Genomic DNA, 17863 nt, shown 5'->3' with positions numbered 1-17863 from the left:
TCGGGCGCCCGCTGCTTTGGAGTTCTCATGCTATTTTGGAGGTCTTGTGGGGATTCCTGGAGGGTTCGCGTTGTTTGGGGAAGGTCCGGAGGTGGGATTTCCGGTTGGTGTGGTGTGTGCCTGGAGGAGTCGCGTGGGAGGCGTGAGAGAGAGGTTCCCGGGGAATGTGTATGGAGCGTGCTGGTGGAGTTTGGAAATAAAGTTTGTTCCTGCTTGAGTGGCTTGTGATTTGTACCCAGCCAGACTGCAGCATTTGGTGGCCCAGGCGGGGAATGGAACATCTGAGGGTAAGTGATAAGGTAAACTGCTCGCTCCTGAGGACAGTGGGTAACTACTTAAAGATTCTTCTTTCTTTTGTTTCACTTTTGTTTTAAGTTGCCAGTCCCTGGAGATGGGTGGGACAGAAAAAAAACCGCTCACATCTGAGGAAAAACTATTTGCGTCTGAGGAACAGAGAGGGAGAAAGGACGGATGGACATTTCAGGAGGATAAAAAGGCTGATATAATGAATTTTTGTTCCATTTTTGTTTCATTTTATCTTGGTTTTGTTTTGCATTATCTTAGTGAGGGGTATCTTTGTCACGGAAATATGGAATTAAAAATTAATAAAAACCAAACCAAAAGGGCGTTAAGTAAAGTGCTAGAGGAAGGAAGCATCTCAGTAAAATCAAGAACAGTTAGGGCATATGTTAAGATGATACAAAGGTATAGCCCATAGTTCATTAAAGAGGGGTTGTTAAATATATCACAATGGAAACATCATGGTGAAGATTTTAAAAAGATACAAAAGGAAAGCCCAGGAACTCTGCCAGTTGGCACATTACCATTATGGACGTTGGTACAATCTTGTTTGCTTAGTCTAGGAGAAGACATTTTAAATGAAGTAAAGGAGAAAGTCTCTCGAGTTGGACAGGGAAAAAAAGTTTAAAGAAGGAGGGGCTATCTGAAGAGAAGTTATAATGGAAGGTTGCTACTAACAGCTTTCTATCACCAGAGGGCGTAAGTATCCAACCAACAGCTCCATCTATGCAGACAACATATGCTGAGTGGCCCTCAACCCCCATAGTTCATAGATGGGATCCTGAGACAGGACCTCAAAGATTAGCATGCCCTGTATTTGAGGTGGCAGGAGGGCAGTGAAATCACCATGTTTTAGATTTCAAAACAGTGAAGCAGCTAAAAGAGGCTGTAACAACCTATGGTCCTCAAGCACCCTTCACTGTAAGCATGGTCGAATCCATTACCAACTTGAACATGACACCAGCAGATTGGGCTAGTATGTGTAAAGCTGTGCTAAATGGAGGTCAATACCTGTTATGGAAGGTTGCCAATGAGGAATTTTGCACGGAGACAGCTAGGCGAAATGCAGCAGCTGGTTATCCTCAGAGAAATCTAGATATGTTGTTAGGAAAAGGACCTTATGAGGGTCAGGTGCAACAAATTGCATATGATCCTGCTATATACTCACAAATTGCTGCAGATGCAGTTAGGGCATGGAAGACTTTACAAGGACATAGAGATTTACAAGGTCAATTATCTAAGGTAATACAAGGAGCTAATGAACCTTACGCTGAATTTGTAGATAGGCTTATTCAAACAGCTACCAGAGTTTGGGGGGATACAGAGCAAGCAATGCCATTAATTAAACAGCTAGCCTTTGAACAAGCAAATCGTTGGTGCAAGGAGGCCATTATACTATGGAAACATGAAGATTTAAACACATATATTAAATTAGGTAGAGACATTAATGAACAAGAGCAAGTCTTGGCAGCTGCAGTACAACAGGCTTTAGATGCCAGGCCAAAAACATGCTACAATTGTGAACAAACAGGACATTTTAAAAGGAGTTGCCCCATAAGAGGAGGGTTTAACAAAACTAGGTATCAAAGAAGTAGAATACCGGGTATTTGCCCACGATGCCATAGAGGGAGACATTGGGTTAATGAATGCCGTTCTCAAACCAACAGAGAGGGTACTCCGTTATCAAAAAACGGACAAGGACGAGGTGTTTACCCACGATATCGTGGAGAAAAGCATCAGGCTCCATTGCCAAAAAATGGACAGGGGGGCCCAATGCTTCGGGGCCCAAAACCACAAATATACGGGGCAATGGAGGAACCCAGCAACACCATCAGGGTAGTGCCCAGGACACATTATCCATTAGATCCCTCATCAGACAAACCAGAGGGAGCACAGGGATGACATCTGCGCCTCCGCCAGAGCAGAACTAACTCCAGAGATGGGAGTTCAAATCATTCCCACAGGGGTAAAAGGACCTCTTCCCCAAGGAACAGTAGGCTTATTATTGGGACGGGGTACTTCCACTCTAAAAGGACTTATGATAAGTACTGGGGTATTTGATCCCGATTATGAAGGTGAAATAAAAATTATAGCTAGTTCTCCAAGAGGTATATCAGTAATTTCACCAGGAGATAGAATAGCACAGTTATTAATAAAACCCAGCCTGCATGATAAATAAATTTTCCAGTCGTACTGCAGAAAGAGGTTCCAGGGGATTAGGCTCCAAAGGTGTAGATTGGGCTATGCTGTCTTTATATTTAGATTCTCGCCCAATGCTAAAACTAAATATTCAAGGACATGAATTTAATGGGCTACTGGACACAGGTGCAGACCTTAGCATCATCTCTTGTCAAGAATGGCCAAAACAGCGTCCATTACAACAGGCCACTCAAACACTTCGAGGCCTAGGAGTGGCAACTAATCCCCATAGAAGTGCAATGGTATTAGATTGGAAGGATCCTGAAGGATGTGAAGGAACTATACGCCATATGTATTGGATCATCTTCCTATAAATTTATGGGGACGAGATGTCCTATTTCAATTAGGTTTGACATTAACAAATAACATCAATCCAAATGCGCCCACTATTAGGGCTAGACAAGGTTTTAGGAAAGAAAAAAGATTAGGAGAATAAGAACAAGGTATAGCAGCACCAATTCAAATAGATCAAGGAATAAATAGACATGGAATGGGTTTTCAGAAGGGGTCACTGAGACAATAAAAATTACTTGGAAATCAGAAAGACCAGTATGGGTTCCTCAGTGGCCCCCGACTAAAGAAAAGATACAAGGAGCCCATGACCTGGTCAAACAACAATTAGCGGAGGGACATATACAACCTTCCGTATCTCCCCATGATATTCCCATTTTTGTCATCAAAAAGAAATCTGGTAAATGGAGATTACTGCAAGATTTAGAGTCATTAATAATGAGATGGTTATTATGGGACCTGCTCAATCGGGGATTCCTCAATTGCTTTGCCAAAAACCTGGTATGTTTTAGCTATAGATATTAAAGATTGTTTTTTTGTCAATTCCAATTCATCCTGAGGATAGTCCACGTTTTGTATTTACTATCCCTGCACTGAATCATGAAGGTCCCAATCAGAGATATGAATGGAAAGTTGTTGAGAGCCACAGCTGAAGGGGCCCCAGGAAACTTCCAGACTGCCGGCTGATGATTGGCTCACAGTGGCCCCAGCAACATCTAGCTGATTGGCTCCTCTGCGGTGATGCTCATTGGAGATGCTCATTGAGCTGTTTCCCTGCCCTTTCAGACTACCAGCTGATGATTGGCTCACAGAGGCCCCAGCAACATCTAGCAACACCTAGCTGATTGGCTCCTCTGCGGTGATGCTCATTAGGCTGTTTCCCTGCCCTTTCAGACCACGGAGCTGCTCATTGGGGGACTTTTTTGGCTCCGCCCATGCGACCTAGCCAATCGGCCTCAAGGGCAGGAGGATTGGGGGGAGGTGAAGAGGCTGGTGGGTGTGAGTGTGGCTTGTGGGAAGCCGGTGGTGGCAGTTGGGCTCTGAGGGTCTTTTCCTGAGGAGCTGTTTTGTTTGGCGTGTGTGGTTCTAAAAATAAAGTTAGTTTCTTTTGACAAGTGGCTCCTGAATTGTGCCCAGCCAGACGGCGGCATTTGGTGGCCCGTACGGGGAGTGACTGAGGGTAAGTAAACTGCTCGCCCCTGAGGGCAGGGCGAGAGGATGGGTAGCCATTTTAAGATTGCTCTTTTGTTTTGCTTCACTTTTGTTTTAAGTTGCCTGTTCCTGGAGATGTGTAAGATGGAAGTTTGCTGGGGCCCCTTCGGCTGTGGCTCTCAACAGAAAGTACTCCCTCAAGGGATGGCTAACAGCCCAACTATGTGTCAAATTTATGTTAACAAAGCAATCCAGCCACTTAGAAATCAAAATCCTGAACTACAAATATTTCACTATATGGATGATGTATTGTTAGCACACAAAGATAAAAACACATTGCTAGAATGTTATGCCACACTTACAAACTTATTAAAAAATTATAATCTAGAGATAGCAATAGATAAAGTACAATTAAATTTTCAATTAATTATTTAGGAGTTCTATTATCCTCAACCATGGTCCGTCCACCAAAAATTCAAATACAAGTAGATCAACTCAAATCACTTAACGACTTTCAAAAGTTATTGGGAGACATAAATTGGATAAGGCCTTATCTAGGCATACCAACAGGAGAGTTGGGACCTTTATTTGATATCCTAAAAGGTCCATCAGATCCAAATTCATCCCGCATGTTAACGCCTGAAGCAAGAAAGGCATTAAAAATCATTGAAACATATATGGAAAATATGCATTTGGGTAGAATTGATATAAGTTTGCCTTTATTATTTATTGTACTACCAACAAAAAATATTCCTACTGGAGTATTTTAGCAAGAAGGTCCATTATTGTGGATACATTTATCTTATTCTTCTAACACTATTCTTACTAGGTATCCTGAGGCTGTAGGACAATTGATACTCAAAGGAATAAAAGCAGCAAAGGGAGTGTTTGGAATTTTTCCCAATAAAATTATTATTCCATATGCTATGGATCAAATTGATGAGTTAGCTAATAAGTTAAATACTTGGGCAATAATCATATGTAAATCTAATGTTACATTTGATAACCACTTACCATCTAACCCTTTATTGTCTTTTTGGTCTTCTCATCCTATAGTTTTTCCAAAAATGACAAGAAAAACACCTATCATGAATGTTCCAAATATATTCACTGATGGGTCAAATAATGGTACAGCAGCAGTAGTTACCACTGATCAAACTTTTACATTTTTAGTACCCAAACAATCAGCTCAAAAGTAGAGCTTAATGCACTATTGCAAGCTTTTGTGATGTTTAAAGATTCTGTATTTATTTTCTGATAGTCAGTATATAGTTAATGCTATAGTATCCCTTGAAGATGCTGGTAGGACTTCCCCTCCCTCTACTGTTTTCTCTTTGTTTTCCACTACACAAAGTCCTAATCTGGGACAGAAAAGATCCATTCTTTATAGGACATATCAGGGTACATTCAGGATTGCCTGGAGCCCTTAGTTTGGGCAATGATTTAGCAGATAAAACTACACATGACATACATATTTTCTCTACAATAGAAGAAGCTGTAAATTTTCATAAAAGGTTCCATGTCAATGCTAATACTTTACAAAAGCGTTTTAAAATAACTAAGGAACAAGCTAGACAAATAATAAAACAATGTCAAAATTGTGTGACCTTTTACCACAAGTTAATCTTGGAGTCAATCCTAGAGGATTGATAGCTAACCATATTTGGCAGATGGACGTCAAACACTTGCCAGAATTTGGAAAATTAAAATATTTGCATGTTACAGTTGATACTTCTGGATTTTTGATGGGCTCCCTTCATGCCGGAGAAAAAACTAAAGATATCATAGCTCATTGCTTACAAAATTTTGCCACTGTGGGCGTTCCAAAACAGTTAAAAACAGATAATGGTCCTGGTTATACTTCTACCTCATCACAATTTTGCTCATCATTTGGCATTACTCATATAACAGGAATCCCATATAATCCACAGGGACAAGGCATAGTTGAAAGAGCTCATCAAACTATTAAAATGTACTTATTAAAGCAAAAAGAGGGAATTCGGAAGGGGTGTATATATATATATATATATATATATATATATATATATATATATATCCCCAAAGATAAACTTAAAATAACCCTTTTTACTCTAAACTTTTAAAATTTGGATTCATCAGGGCTTAGTGCTCCAGAAAGGCATATATATCCAAAAAAATGTACATAAGCCTAAGGTACTTTGGAAGGATATTTTAACAGGACAATGGAAAGGTCCTGACTCAGTGATTGTCTGGAATCGGGGTTCTGTTTGTGTGTTTCCACAGAGAGAACAGCAGCCGATTTGGATTCCAGAGAGACTAACTAAAGCGATTTCTACAGAACAAAAAGAAGATGACTTGGGGCTGGGATGTGGCTCAAGTAGTTGCGTGCTCACCTGGCATGCGTGCGGCCCGGGTTCGATCCTCAGCACCACATACAAACGAAGATGTTGTGTCCGCCAAAAACTAAAAAATAAGTATTAAAATTCCCTCTCTCTCTCTCTAAAAAAAAAAAATAATTAAAAAAAAAAAAAAAGAAGATGACTTGGTTCAAATCCATAACAGCTGATATCCTTACATCTGCAACAGTGCTTCTCCCACAACTGGAGGCTATGAATAATGAACACCATTAAAGCCTATTTCAAATGTAAAAAACCGTGAGGCTTGCTTGTGGGAATACCTTCAGACCCATTATGCAAGTTACAGGAAAAAGGATGGGATATCCAAAGAAGAGTCAAACCCAGGTTGTAACCAAGATGCCTTTTTCAATATCTATTTTATTATTGCCTTTTCCCACATCATGAAGTTCTATTTTATTTTTTGAGCTCATACAGACCTAGGTTAATGTTTTTCTGATCAGTTCTATTTTTTGACTGGAGTTTTTAAACATTGCAGTGGAGATTTCACTTGTGTAAAGCTACAAGGCTTTTACTATTGTCTTATGTGATATATGTTATGTGTGCACACTTGTGTTTTGTGTTGTATGTCTGTATGTGCGTATGTCCATATATCATATATGAGGAACGCTCATGAAAAAATGGATCCAAATATTTTTTTTATTCACGTGATTTAAATGGTTTAATTTAAATTGGGTAAACAGCTGTTGAGGATTATTTTAATATGTGAACAAAAAAGGAGGTTAACAGATCTGTTTGTTTACTTTTACCTTTCCTTTTCATTATATCTAATTCTATTCATGATACTAAATTGTTTAGAAAACTGCTTTCTTTTAGTGCCTGCTGGAATGTTTTTTTTTTTTTTAGCCATCATTGCCAGAATTCCTATCTTCATCCCAATGCCAATGAAGACAAAGATAAAACCAAACTACAGCTTCTGCAATAGCTATCACAACAAACTGTATAAACTGATGCATCAATGAATAATGTAACTCAACAAGTGATGCTCAATCAAGATGACGATTTACTTTGGGAGGAAATGAACATATTAATAGATTCCTCTGCTTTGAACTGCTTGCAGAACTTGCCTGGACTATGTATCACTTGTATGCATTGTGAACTACCTGTTGGTGCAGCGAATTGTGGAAGTGCTGGAGTATCTTTGCTGATGGTGTTACCGGTGGAACAATTTTTCAAAAGGAGCTGTCAATTGGCTTGGTGTCATGGCATTTCTGTATCCTCCTCCCTTCTGCTTGTGATGGTCTAAAATTTGGGGGCCAACAGAGGTGAGGCAAAGAACCTCACCCCCCCACTGGCACCAAGGCCAAATTTGGAGGCCAACAGAGGTGAGGCAAAAAACCTCACCCCTGCACTGGCACCAAGGCCAAATTTGGGAGCCAACAGAGGTGAGGCAAAGAACTTCATCCGCCCCCCCATTGGCACCAATGCCAAATTTGGAGGCCAACAGAGGTGAGACAAAGAACCTCACTCCCCCAATGGTGCAAAGGCCTATCCACAAGTATGGCTGTATGCTGGACAGGTAGTCAGTGACGGGTAAGATCCAATTGCAGTGGTACCAACATAAGACAGGAGGCTGACGCCTTGAGGTCAGCTCATCCGATGACGGGTAAGAACTATATGTAGTATTGGACAACCATACAGGCACGGTCCCTAAGCCACATTGTTTGTTGTTTAATTAAACAGAAGGGGGGAGATTTTGAGAGCCACGGCTGGTCAGAATGACGCCTGGCATTTGACAGAGGGAATGTTTGAAAGGTGACACCAGCGAACCATTGAGATGATGATTTGAGTTAAGCTGTATATAATTGCTGTGATGCTGGATTGATTGTATCATATATCTGACCTTTACTGTCGGGCAATGGGGCGGCTCTTGCTGCCTAGGGCGCCCGCTGCTTTGGAGTTCTCGTGCTACTTTGACGTTCTCGCGGGGATTCCTGGAGGGTCCGCGTTGGTTGGGGAAGGTCCGGAGGAGGGATTTCCAGTTGGTGTGGTGTGTGCCTGGAGGAGTTGTGTGGGTGGCGTGAGAGACAGGTTCCTGGGGAGCGTGTATGGAGTGTGCTGGTGGAGTTCGGAAATAAAGTTTGTTCCTGTTTGAGTGGCTTGTGATTTGTGCCCAGCCAGACTGCAGCAGGCACTGGCAGGGGCTAAGAAGAAGTCTGGGCATATTTTCAAGATCGATGCGCTAGGATTTGCTGATGGATTGCATATAGGGCATGGGGAAAAGAAGAATCAAGGATTACTTCACCGCTGATTGAGGCTGCTGTTCACAGGAATGGGGATAAGCTTGGGAGGAACAGGTTTTAGGAGGGGGAAACATTTCAGATATTGGAAATGCTGAGTTAGAGTAATGAGTGGGGAGATTAAGGGAGCAGATATAGGAATCTAGAGTTCAGGGGAGAAGACAGGACTGAAAATAAAATTTGGAGAGCTTCCAGGAAGTTGTCACTTACAGATGGTATTTAAAGCCATTGGACTAGATGAGAGCTCGAGAGAACAATTCATCTGTGAGATGCCTGCCACTGATGGAACCGAAACTACGGCAGGCCAAGGGAGGGAATTCATTTTCTTCACTCACACAGAACCTGTGATTAGCTGCACTCTGGACAGAGGCTACTAAGATAAGCAGAATAATTTTCTGAGAAAGTTTAAAAAAAAAAAAAAGTAAAGAAAAGAAAAAAAATTTCAGTGCTGGGGATTGAACTCAGCAGGACCTTGGATCTGCTAGATAAACACTCTACCACTAAGCTACATCCTAACCCTGGAAAAATAAGCTTTTAATAATACTGATTTGAGTTAGTTCTATTTTCTACAAAATAATAATAATAATGTGGTAATCAAGTTAGGGCAGAGTTTCTCAACCATGACACTACTGACATAAGCCAGATAATTCTTTGCTCTGGGGGGCTATGCCATGCATTATGAGCATAGTATCCCCAGTCTCCACCTACTAGAAGCCAATAAGAAGCACACACCCATACTCCCTCCCTTACTGTGAAAACCAAAAATGTCCCCAGAAGTTGTCAAATGCCTTTTGCAGGGTAGAGAACAAAATCATCCCCAGTTGTCAACAAAAACTAGGACCTAAGTATGCTTTAAGCATCCCTGCTGCCAAAACCACCCACTAATAGCTGCTGCTATCTGGTACTTACATCAGTCCTACTCTCTTCTCCTGGTATTTTACTAGCTGCCTGATTTGGAAGTTTCTGAATATATTCACTACTTGGAGTGAGGAAAGTAAGCAATCCCATCAATCTGCCATAAAAAAATGCACTGCTGGGGCTGGGGATATAGCTCAGTGGTAAAGTGCTTGCCTCACAAGCACAAGGTCCAGGGTCCATCCTCAACATCACACATACAAAAAGGCACTTGTGATTTTTTTTCAATGCAAAAGACATGTCCTGAGTCTACCCTGTTTAAAAATGACCATTTCTGCACACTCATGTTCATAGCAGCACTATAAGAACCAAAAGGTGGAAGCCACATGTCTACCAGGTAAACTGATAAACAAAATACAATACATACACAGAAGGGAATAGTATGAAGCATTACAGAAGGAGAGACTCTGACACATGCTGCAACCTGGATAAGTCTCCAGGATGTTGTGCTAAGGTAAATCAACTAGTCACAGAAGGACAACTACTGCAGTTCTGCACTTATGAGGTACATAAAGTAGTTAAATTCATAAAATCAAAAGTAAATGGTGGTTTTCCATGCTGGAGGAAAGAAAGTGGGAAGTTATTGTTAAAGGGATATGGAATTTCAATTTTTATTAAAATATGAAAAGGTACTGGACAGATATGAAGAACTCAGAAAACTTAACATCAAAACAACAAATAACCCAACCAATAAATAGGCAAAGGAACTGAACAGACACTTCACAGAAGAAATATGATCAGTTAACAAATATATGAAAAAATGTTCAACATCACTAGCAATTAGAGAAATGCAAATTATAATTACACTGGGATTCCACCTCACACCAGTCAGAATGGCAATTATCAAGAATACAAGTAACAATAAATGTTGCAAGAATATGGGAGGGAAAGATACACTTACACATTGCTGGTGGGACTGGAAATTGGTGCAACCACTCTGGAAAGCAGTATGGAGATTCCTCAGAAAATTTGGAATGGAACCACCATTTGATCCAGTTATCCCACTCCTAAGTTTATACCCAAAGGATTTAAAATCAGCATACTATAAGTGATGTGTCTACATCAATGTTTATAGCAGCTCAATTCACAATAGCTACACAATGGAACCAACTGACTTAGGTGCCCTTCAACAGATGAATGGATAAAGAAATTGTGATACATTCCATATACACAATGGAATATTACTCAGCCACAAAGAAGAATGAAATTATGGCATTTGCCAGTAAATGGACAGAACTGAAGACTATCGTATTAAGTGAAATAAGCCAATCCCCAAAAAAGAGAAGACAAATGTTCTCTCTGATACGCAGTTGCTCACTCACAATTGGTGGGGGTGGACTATAGAGGTCCACCAGATTGGACAGGGGGAAGTGGCAAGGAAAGAAGGTGGGGTGGGAAAGGCAGTAGAATGAATCAGACATAACTTTCCTATGTTCCTATATGAATACACATCCAATGTAACTCCACATCATGTATAACCACAAAAATGGGAAGTTATACTCCATGTACATATGATATGTCAAAATACATTCTACTGTCATGTATAACTACAAAGAACAAATTTTTTTAAAAAAAATTCTGGAAACTGGTTGTCCAACGATATGAATATACTCAACACCACTGAACTGTATATCTAGAAGACACTAAGATGGTAAATTATATGCTATTTTACTATAATAAAAGAAAAGTGTCAGTATTGAAGTCAAAATCTCTGGATTTAAACACTGGCAGAATGCCAAAAGAGGTACTCGGCTCATAGTAAGTACTCAGTAATCATTTGTAGCTAATTATAACTAAATAATTTAACTAGAATAATACCAAGTTAATGCGCATGCTTGCCACGATCCTTGACTGACAGTTACATGTGCAGTGATAAAGTGACAAAGCAGCTACAAATAGTTTGGTAGAAGAAAATGACTTTCTGATAATAAAATCATTTTTACTAACTGAATATTATTAAGTATGAAATAAGGTTAATCTTATTCCCCTCAAAATCAGGTCCTCTCCTATGAACTTATCCTGTCACTTACGTTAAAGATCCAGACCCTTTTTGTATTAGCTTTTCAAACTTTAAGAAGGAGAAGCATTCATATTTATTTACATATACACTTTATCCCTTTAAATTATCATCGATTCATTCTATATGTTGGCCTACTTATATTACTGACTTCAGTAATTGCTTGTGAAGTCTGACAGTTCTGAGTCTCATTCATTTTCTTCCTTGAATAGCTGCTCAAAATGGTGTGCTTTTAATAACTGCATTAGAGTTAAAGACAGATAAGAGAAAGAAACACCAGAAAAGCTAAAGTGACAGCAGCTGGCATTGTAGTTCAGTGGTAGAGAACTTGCCTGGCATGTGTGAGCACTGGGTTCAATTCTCAGCACCACATATAAATAAATAAAATAAAGGTCTATCAACAACTAAAACATATAAAGCTAAAGTGACAGAAATAAGAGAAAAACCACTGTCCACCATTGGTGGCAAGCAAAAAGTAGATTACAGCCTAAGTCCTTAGGTCTCCAGGTGACACTCACCAGTCATTAGGGCAGAAACAGGTACTCAGGAGGACAGTACACCTGGGGTTCTCACCTGCATGGGATTAATCTTCACTGAGCGTTCAAAGCACTCCACACATTCTTGAAACTCCTTGTTCCGAAGATGAAGGAGGGCTTTGGAGCGCTGGGCCCGAGCACTGCGGTGCCGGGACAATTCCCAGGCCTTGTCATAGCAGGAGTGGTCTCGAAGGACATCTCCAAGCAAGCAATACAAACTTGGTGTTTCTTTTTTCTCCAGCTCTTGCCTGAGGATTTCTTCTGCCTGAAACAACAACAGAAATAATGAAAGTGCTTCGTTGTAACTATTTTTAGCCTATATACATCCTTTATTCCATATGATCCAAAATTTTATTTTTGACATTTGAGATTACTTGATCATTCCAGGCATCTAGGTAGGACACAGGCTGCATAAGAGAGACCTGATGGGAAAATATACCGATATGGTATATAGGTAAAAAAGGAACAAGAAGAAACAGGTGAGTCCTGATTTCCTGACCTTCTGAAATCCCAAAGAAAGACACCAAGACACTTCATGATATCAGAAAAATGAGCCTAATGAGCCCTTTTTCCTTTCTATAGTGACACCACTGTGATGATTTATTAGAGTAGTGCCTTTAATTTACCTCTACCCAACAGCAATTGTGCTTGGGAAGACTGGGATTGCTGAGAATTTACTAAAGAAGTCACAGGGCACAATTCAATAGGCATTGCTAAAAACCTACCACATCTCACCTCACAAGCTTGCCAGCACAGGAGCTATCTAATTCCAGACAGTCCATTCACTTTAGACGTTAAAAGTCATCCTCCATACACTGCAGGGGCTTAAGCTCTATTCCCATATGTCCAAAATTCAGAGTCACCTCATCACTCAAGCTAATTCTATGCTCATTGCCACTAGTCCTCCACTTCCCACATCCATGTCTGCAACGCTATTTCTGATAAGTTTCAACAGACAGCAAGAAACATGGGAGTAACGTACTATGCATCTTCACACATGAATAATACCTTCACACAAATAGTAGTAGCACCAAAGATGCTAAGACTGCCAAGTGGGTGCAGAGACCAAGTAAAGCCATCCTTGAGTAATCTAAAAGTCAACAGTTTAGATTTCCTCTAGGCTGGACATATCCATAATTATTTTTTTAAAGAATTTAACTTTTATTTATTATTTTTTAATGTAGTGCCGAGGATCGAACCCAGTGCCTCACTGATGCAAGGCAAGCGCTCTACCACTGAGCTACAACCTCAGCCCCTCCATAATTCTTAAGCTGTCTAATTTTTGAGAAATCTTTTAAAGCAGGGATGTGCTTCTGAAGTGTCTTTGGATGCTGGCTCTTCTGCATCTGTGACACAGTGTGGATGATGTAGGCTTCCGTGCCTAGTAGGAAAATGGAATCAGAAGTTATAAAATAGTTTCTAAGGGAAAATAATTCTAAGTCCCAAATAGCCAAAACAAACACGAGGTTTTAGAATATAATGCACATAATTCCTCTATCCACAAATAATGCAATAGTTAATATATCTAACCATAACTCCAGTAAGGTCACCCATAAACAGATGCATTTAACCAAAATTATGTACAACAGATTGTAGCAATGTCTCTGGAGGACATGGCACTAAAACTTGGTATACACACTACCCCAGAAATTCTGAAGGCAAATTCACTTAATGTTATTTCTTTCCACTTTAGCAAATTACAGTGGATTTTATGATATACAATTAAATAATGACCAATACAGTAACAGGGCATAAAAGTGACTGCAGGCAAAGTACCCCTGGAGAAAAATGGAAATTTGTAAGTGATATCTGATCCGACTGGCTGGAACATAGCAAGTATGCAGTGATCATGAAGGGGGACAACATGGAAAGTTCTTGGTATCCAGTCACAAAAGAATTCTTGAGTTATCATAATGCATCCACCCAATATAAGGTTTTTTTTTTATACCAAGTGATGGGACACCAGGAGGGAATAAAATAACTGTGAGGTAGGCTGTCTGCTTCCAAATTCACAGGACAGCTCAAAGGAAAAAAATGACCCTCAGTGTTTTAATTCTTCAAGGTTAGAGAACCAGGGAATTTCTATGATAACCTCAAAGAACTTACTCTACCATGTAGCTGATAAGATGACACACCAAAATCAAACATAGGTAGATACTACTCCTGCAGAATTGCTTAAGTGTAATGTAGGATGAATTCAGATTCATTAGTTCTATGTGAAAGGAATTTGATTGGGTTAACTGAATATGTTTTAATCTTCTGTTTAGACTTCTACTAGCTTCCAGCTATACCCCCATTTTATTATTATTGAGTGATTGTTCTGGGTGGGCTTGTGACTATGATGAAAGTGACACAGTGTGGCTTTTAAAGTTGAGTGATTCATATGAGTAGTCCTACTGTGCTGAGGTCACCATACTTTAAAAAACTAAATAATTCATGAGGAAAAATCACATGGAGACAGGTCTTAGATCCGGATGAGGAGACAAAATTGCCCAGCCAGCCTCCAAGTGTCCCATCCCCTGTGGTCCTCACACCAGCCACCAGCTGATTGCAAACGAACAAGAACCCAAGCCACGCTCTAGTCAAGCCCTTCCTGAATTCCTGATCACAGAAACCACAAGAAAGAAACAATGACTGCTGTTGTTTTAAGCCGCTACATTTCTAGCAGGCTTGCTACACAGCAATAGGAACTGCATCTGTTGTTTAATGCAACAGTGAAAATGTACTTCATCATCGCCAAGAGCTAAAGATTATGACGGAACTAGACCCAAGAATTTAAATAGGGTCTTCAAATTTGGGATATCTCAGCTAACAGAACCCTGCAAATCTACTACTGAGTGTCTATACCAGCAGAGGTATCCCTGTCCTATCCGATAACACTAAAGCTACCTTGCTTAAGACACTATGATGACTGCATGTTTCCATTACTCATTGTCTCCAGACATATAGATAATCTTACAAAAAGAACTGCAAGATATTGTTAATTTATAGAGGGAAAACCTTGGGATCAAGTAGTGAAAGAGATTTTAAGAGTGCTAAGCCAGAGAGAAATGGGGTCATGATTTAAATCAGGCTGAATTTAGATACTCACCAGATAGTTTTGATTCAAAGCACTAACTCAAGCAGCTGGGGACGGTTCTAAATTATCTGCTCAATTACTTGACTAAAACATGGGCTCAAATGTGGCCAAAACTAAACAAAGTTGAGATACCAGAAATTCCTTAGTGTAATGTGGAGGAACGAATCCAACATCTTAGAAGGCAAAAGCTGTTGTTAATTTATCATTTGCAACCTGCTCACCAGCCCCTGACAGAGCCTAGGGAATGCTTCCTTCACTTTGGCTTTGATAAACACATTGCATGGAGGAGACACTGCACACTTGAAGAGGGCCACAGTAAATGTCCTGTGTAAGGTGGGGAAAAGTTTGGAGGGCCTCTTGTTGATTTCAACAAGGATTAGAACCCAGGGTGGTAAAGACTTGATGATACTTAGAACCCCTAGAGCAATAGGCACAGCCAGAGTAATGATTGGAATGGCTGCATTAGCATGGATCTTAAGTGGTGACCAATCATGAAAGACCAAATCAGAGGGGCAGCCTACGAAGTTCAAACTTGATCTGCACATGTAACATTAAAAAAATAATAATAACCTAAGTTTAGAGACCAGATGCCCTAATTTCCATGCCAGGACACTGCCTCTCACCCAATTCCTATCCCTAGGTCACTTCATAGTCTTAGAGCCTCTTATATAAAAGTAAAGGAAAAGCCAATACCACTCAGAAAGGGCACTGCAATAACATAACAAGTATACAGATAACTTCTCTCTGGTCTTCTCCAAACCAGTAAATATAACTATTTACGAGGTATTTGTATCCTGGGGAGAAAGAAACAGCTCATATATTTTTTTTTAGTCCCAATCAGCTATACATAACAGCAGAAAGCTTTTTGATTCATTGTATACAAATGGAGCACAAATTTTCATTTCTCTGGTTGTACACGATGTAGAGTTGCACCATATGTGCAGTCTCATACATGTACCTAGGGTAATAATGTTTATCTCATTCCACCATCTTTCCTGCCCCCATGCCCTCCCCACTCGTCCCTCCCCACTTGTCCCTCCCCACTCGTTCCTCCCCTTTGCCCAAAGTTCCTCCATTTTTCCCATGACCCCCACCCCCATTATGAATCAGCATCCACATAGCAGAGAGAACATGCATCCTTTGTTTTTTGGGGATTGGCTTACTTCACATGGCATGATATTCTCCAATTCCATCTATTTACCTGAAAATGCCATAATTTTATTCTATTTTAATGCTGAATAATATTCCATCATGATGTGTGTGTATGTATATATATGTATATACATACATATATACATATACATATGTATATACATACATATATACACATACATACATATACATATGTATATACATACATATATACATATACATACATATATACATATATATGTATATATATATGTATGTGTGTGTGTGTGTATGTGTATATATATATATATATATATATATATCTCACAGTTTCTTTATCTGTTCATCTACTGAAGGGCATCTAGGTTGGTTCCACAATTGAGCTATTTTGAATTATGCTGCTATAAACATTGAAGTGGCTGTGTCTCTGTAGTATGCTGTTTTTAAGTCTTTGGGGTATAAACCTAGGAGTGGGATAGCTGGATCAAATGGTGGTTCCATTCCAAGTTTTCTAAGGAATCTCCACATTGCTTTCCATATTGGTTACACCAATTTGCACCACCAGCAATGTATGAATATGCCTTTTCCTCCACAAACTCACCAACACTTATTGTTGTTTGTATTCTTAATAGCTACCATTCTGACTGGAGTGAGATGAAATCTTAGAGTAGTTTTGATTTCCATTTCTCTAATTGCTAGAACTGTTGAACATTCTTTCATATATTTGTTGATCGATTGTATATCTTCTTCTGAAAAGTGTCTGGTTGTACACAATGTAGCCCATTTATTGATTGGGTTGTTTGTTTATTTGGTGATGAGTTTTTTGAGTTCTTTATATATCTTGGGAATCAATTAACAAATGATCTGAAGACTGCTACAATGAAAACCACAGAACACTAAAGATAGAAATAGAAAACTTAGAAGATGAAAAGATCTCCCATGCTCTTGGATAGACAAAATTAATATTTTCAAAATGGCCATACTACCCAAAGCTCTTATACAGATTCAACGCAATTCCAATTAAAATCCCAATGTCATTTCTTATAGAAATAGAAAAAGCAATCGTGATATTCATTTGGAAAAATAAGAGACCCAGAACAGCCAAAGCAAACCTCAGCAAAAAGAGTGAAGCAGGAGGCATCTCAATACAGACCGTAAACTACACTACAAAGCCAAAGTAACAAAAATGGCATGGTATTGACACCAAAACAAACATTTAGACCAATGGTACAGAATAGAAGACACAGAGACAAACCCACATAAATGCAGTTATCTCATACTAGACAAAGGTGCTAAAAACACACACTGGAGAAAAGATAGCCTCTTCAACAAATAGTGCTGGGAAAACTGGAAATCCATCTGCAGCAAAATAAAATTAACCCCTATGTCTCACATGCACAAAACTCAATTCAAAGTCGATCAAGGACCTAGGAATTAGACCAGAGACCCTGAGCCTAACAGAGGAAAAAGGTAGGCCCAAATCTTCATCACGTTGGCCTAGGCCCTAACTTCCTTAAGACTCCTAAGGGGCAAGAAATAAAATCAAGATTCAATAAATGGGATGGATTCAAACTAAAAAGCTTCTTCTCAGAAAAAGAAACAATCAATGA

The 17863-nt window shown here is 39.7% G+C and overlaps 1 protein-coding gene across 1 annotated transcript in view; it reads right to left on the bottom strand.

Moving 5' to 3' along the window:
* Ttc27 (tetratricopeptide repeat domain 27) overlaps nt 1-17863 on the bottom strand; it is a 167829-nt gene that overhangs the window by 47955 nt on the left and 102011 nt on the right. Inside the window, exon 13 of the mRNA XM_076833443.2 lies at nt 12081-12308. Within this exon, the coding sequence (XP_076689558.2) occupies nt 12081-12308 (228 nt within the window). The remainder of the gene's footprint in view (nt 1-12080; nt 12309-17863) is intronic.

This window comes from Callospermophilus lateralis, chromosome 14 (genome assembly GCF_048772815.1).
Source record: "Callospermophilus lateralis isolate mCalLat2 chromosome 14, mCalLat2.hap1, whole genome shotgun sequence".
In the NCBI taxonomy this organism is placed as follows: Eukaryota; Metazoa; Chordata; class Mammalia; order Rodentia; family Sciuridae; genus Callospermophilus; species Callospermophilus lateralis.
This window is presented reverse-complemented; position numbering and strand designations above follow the sequence as displayed.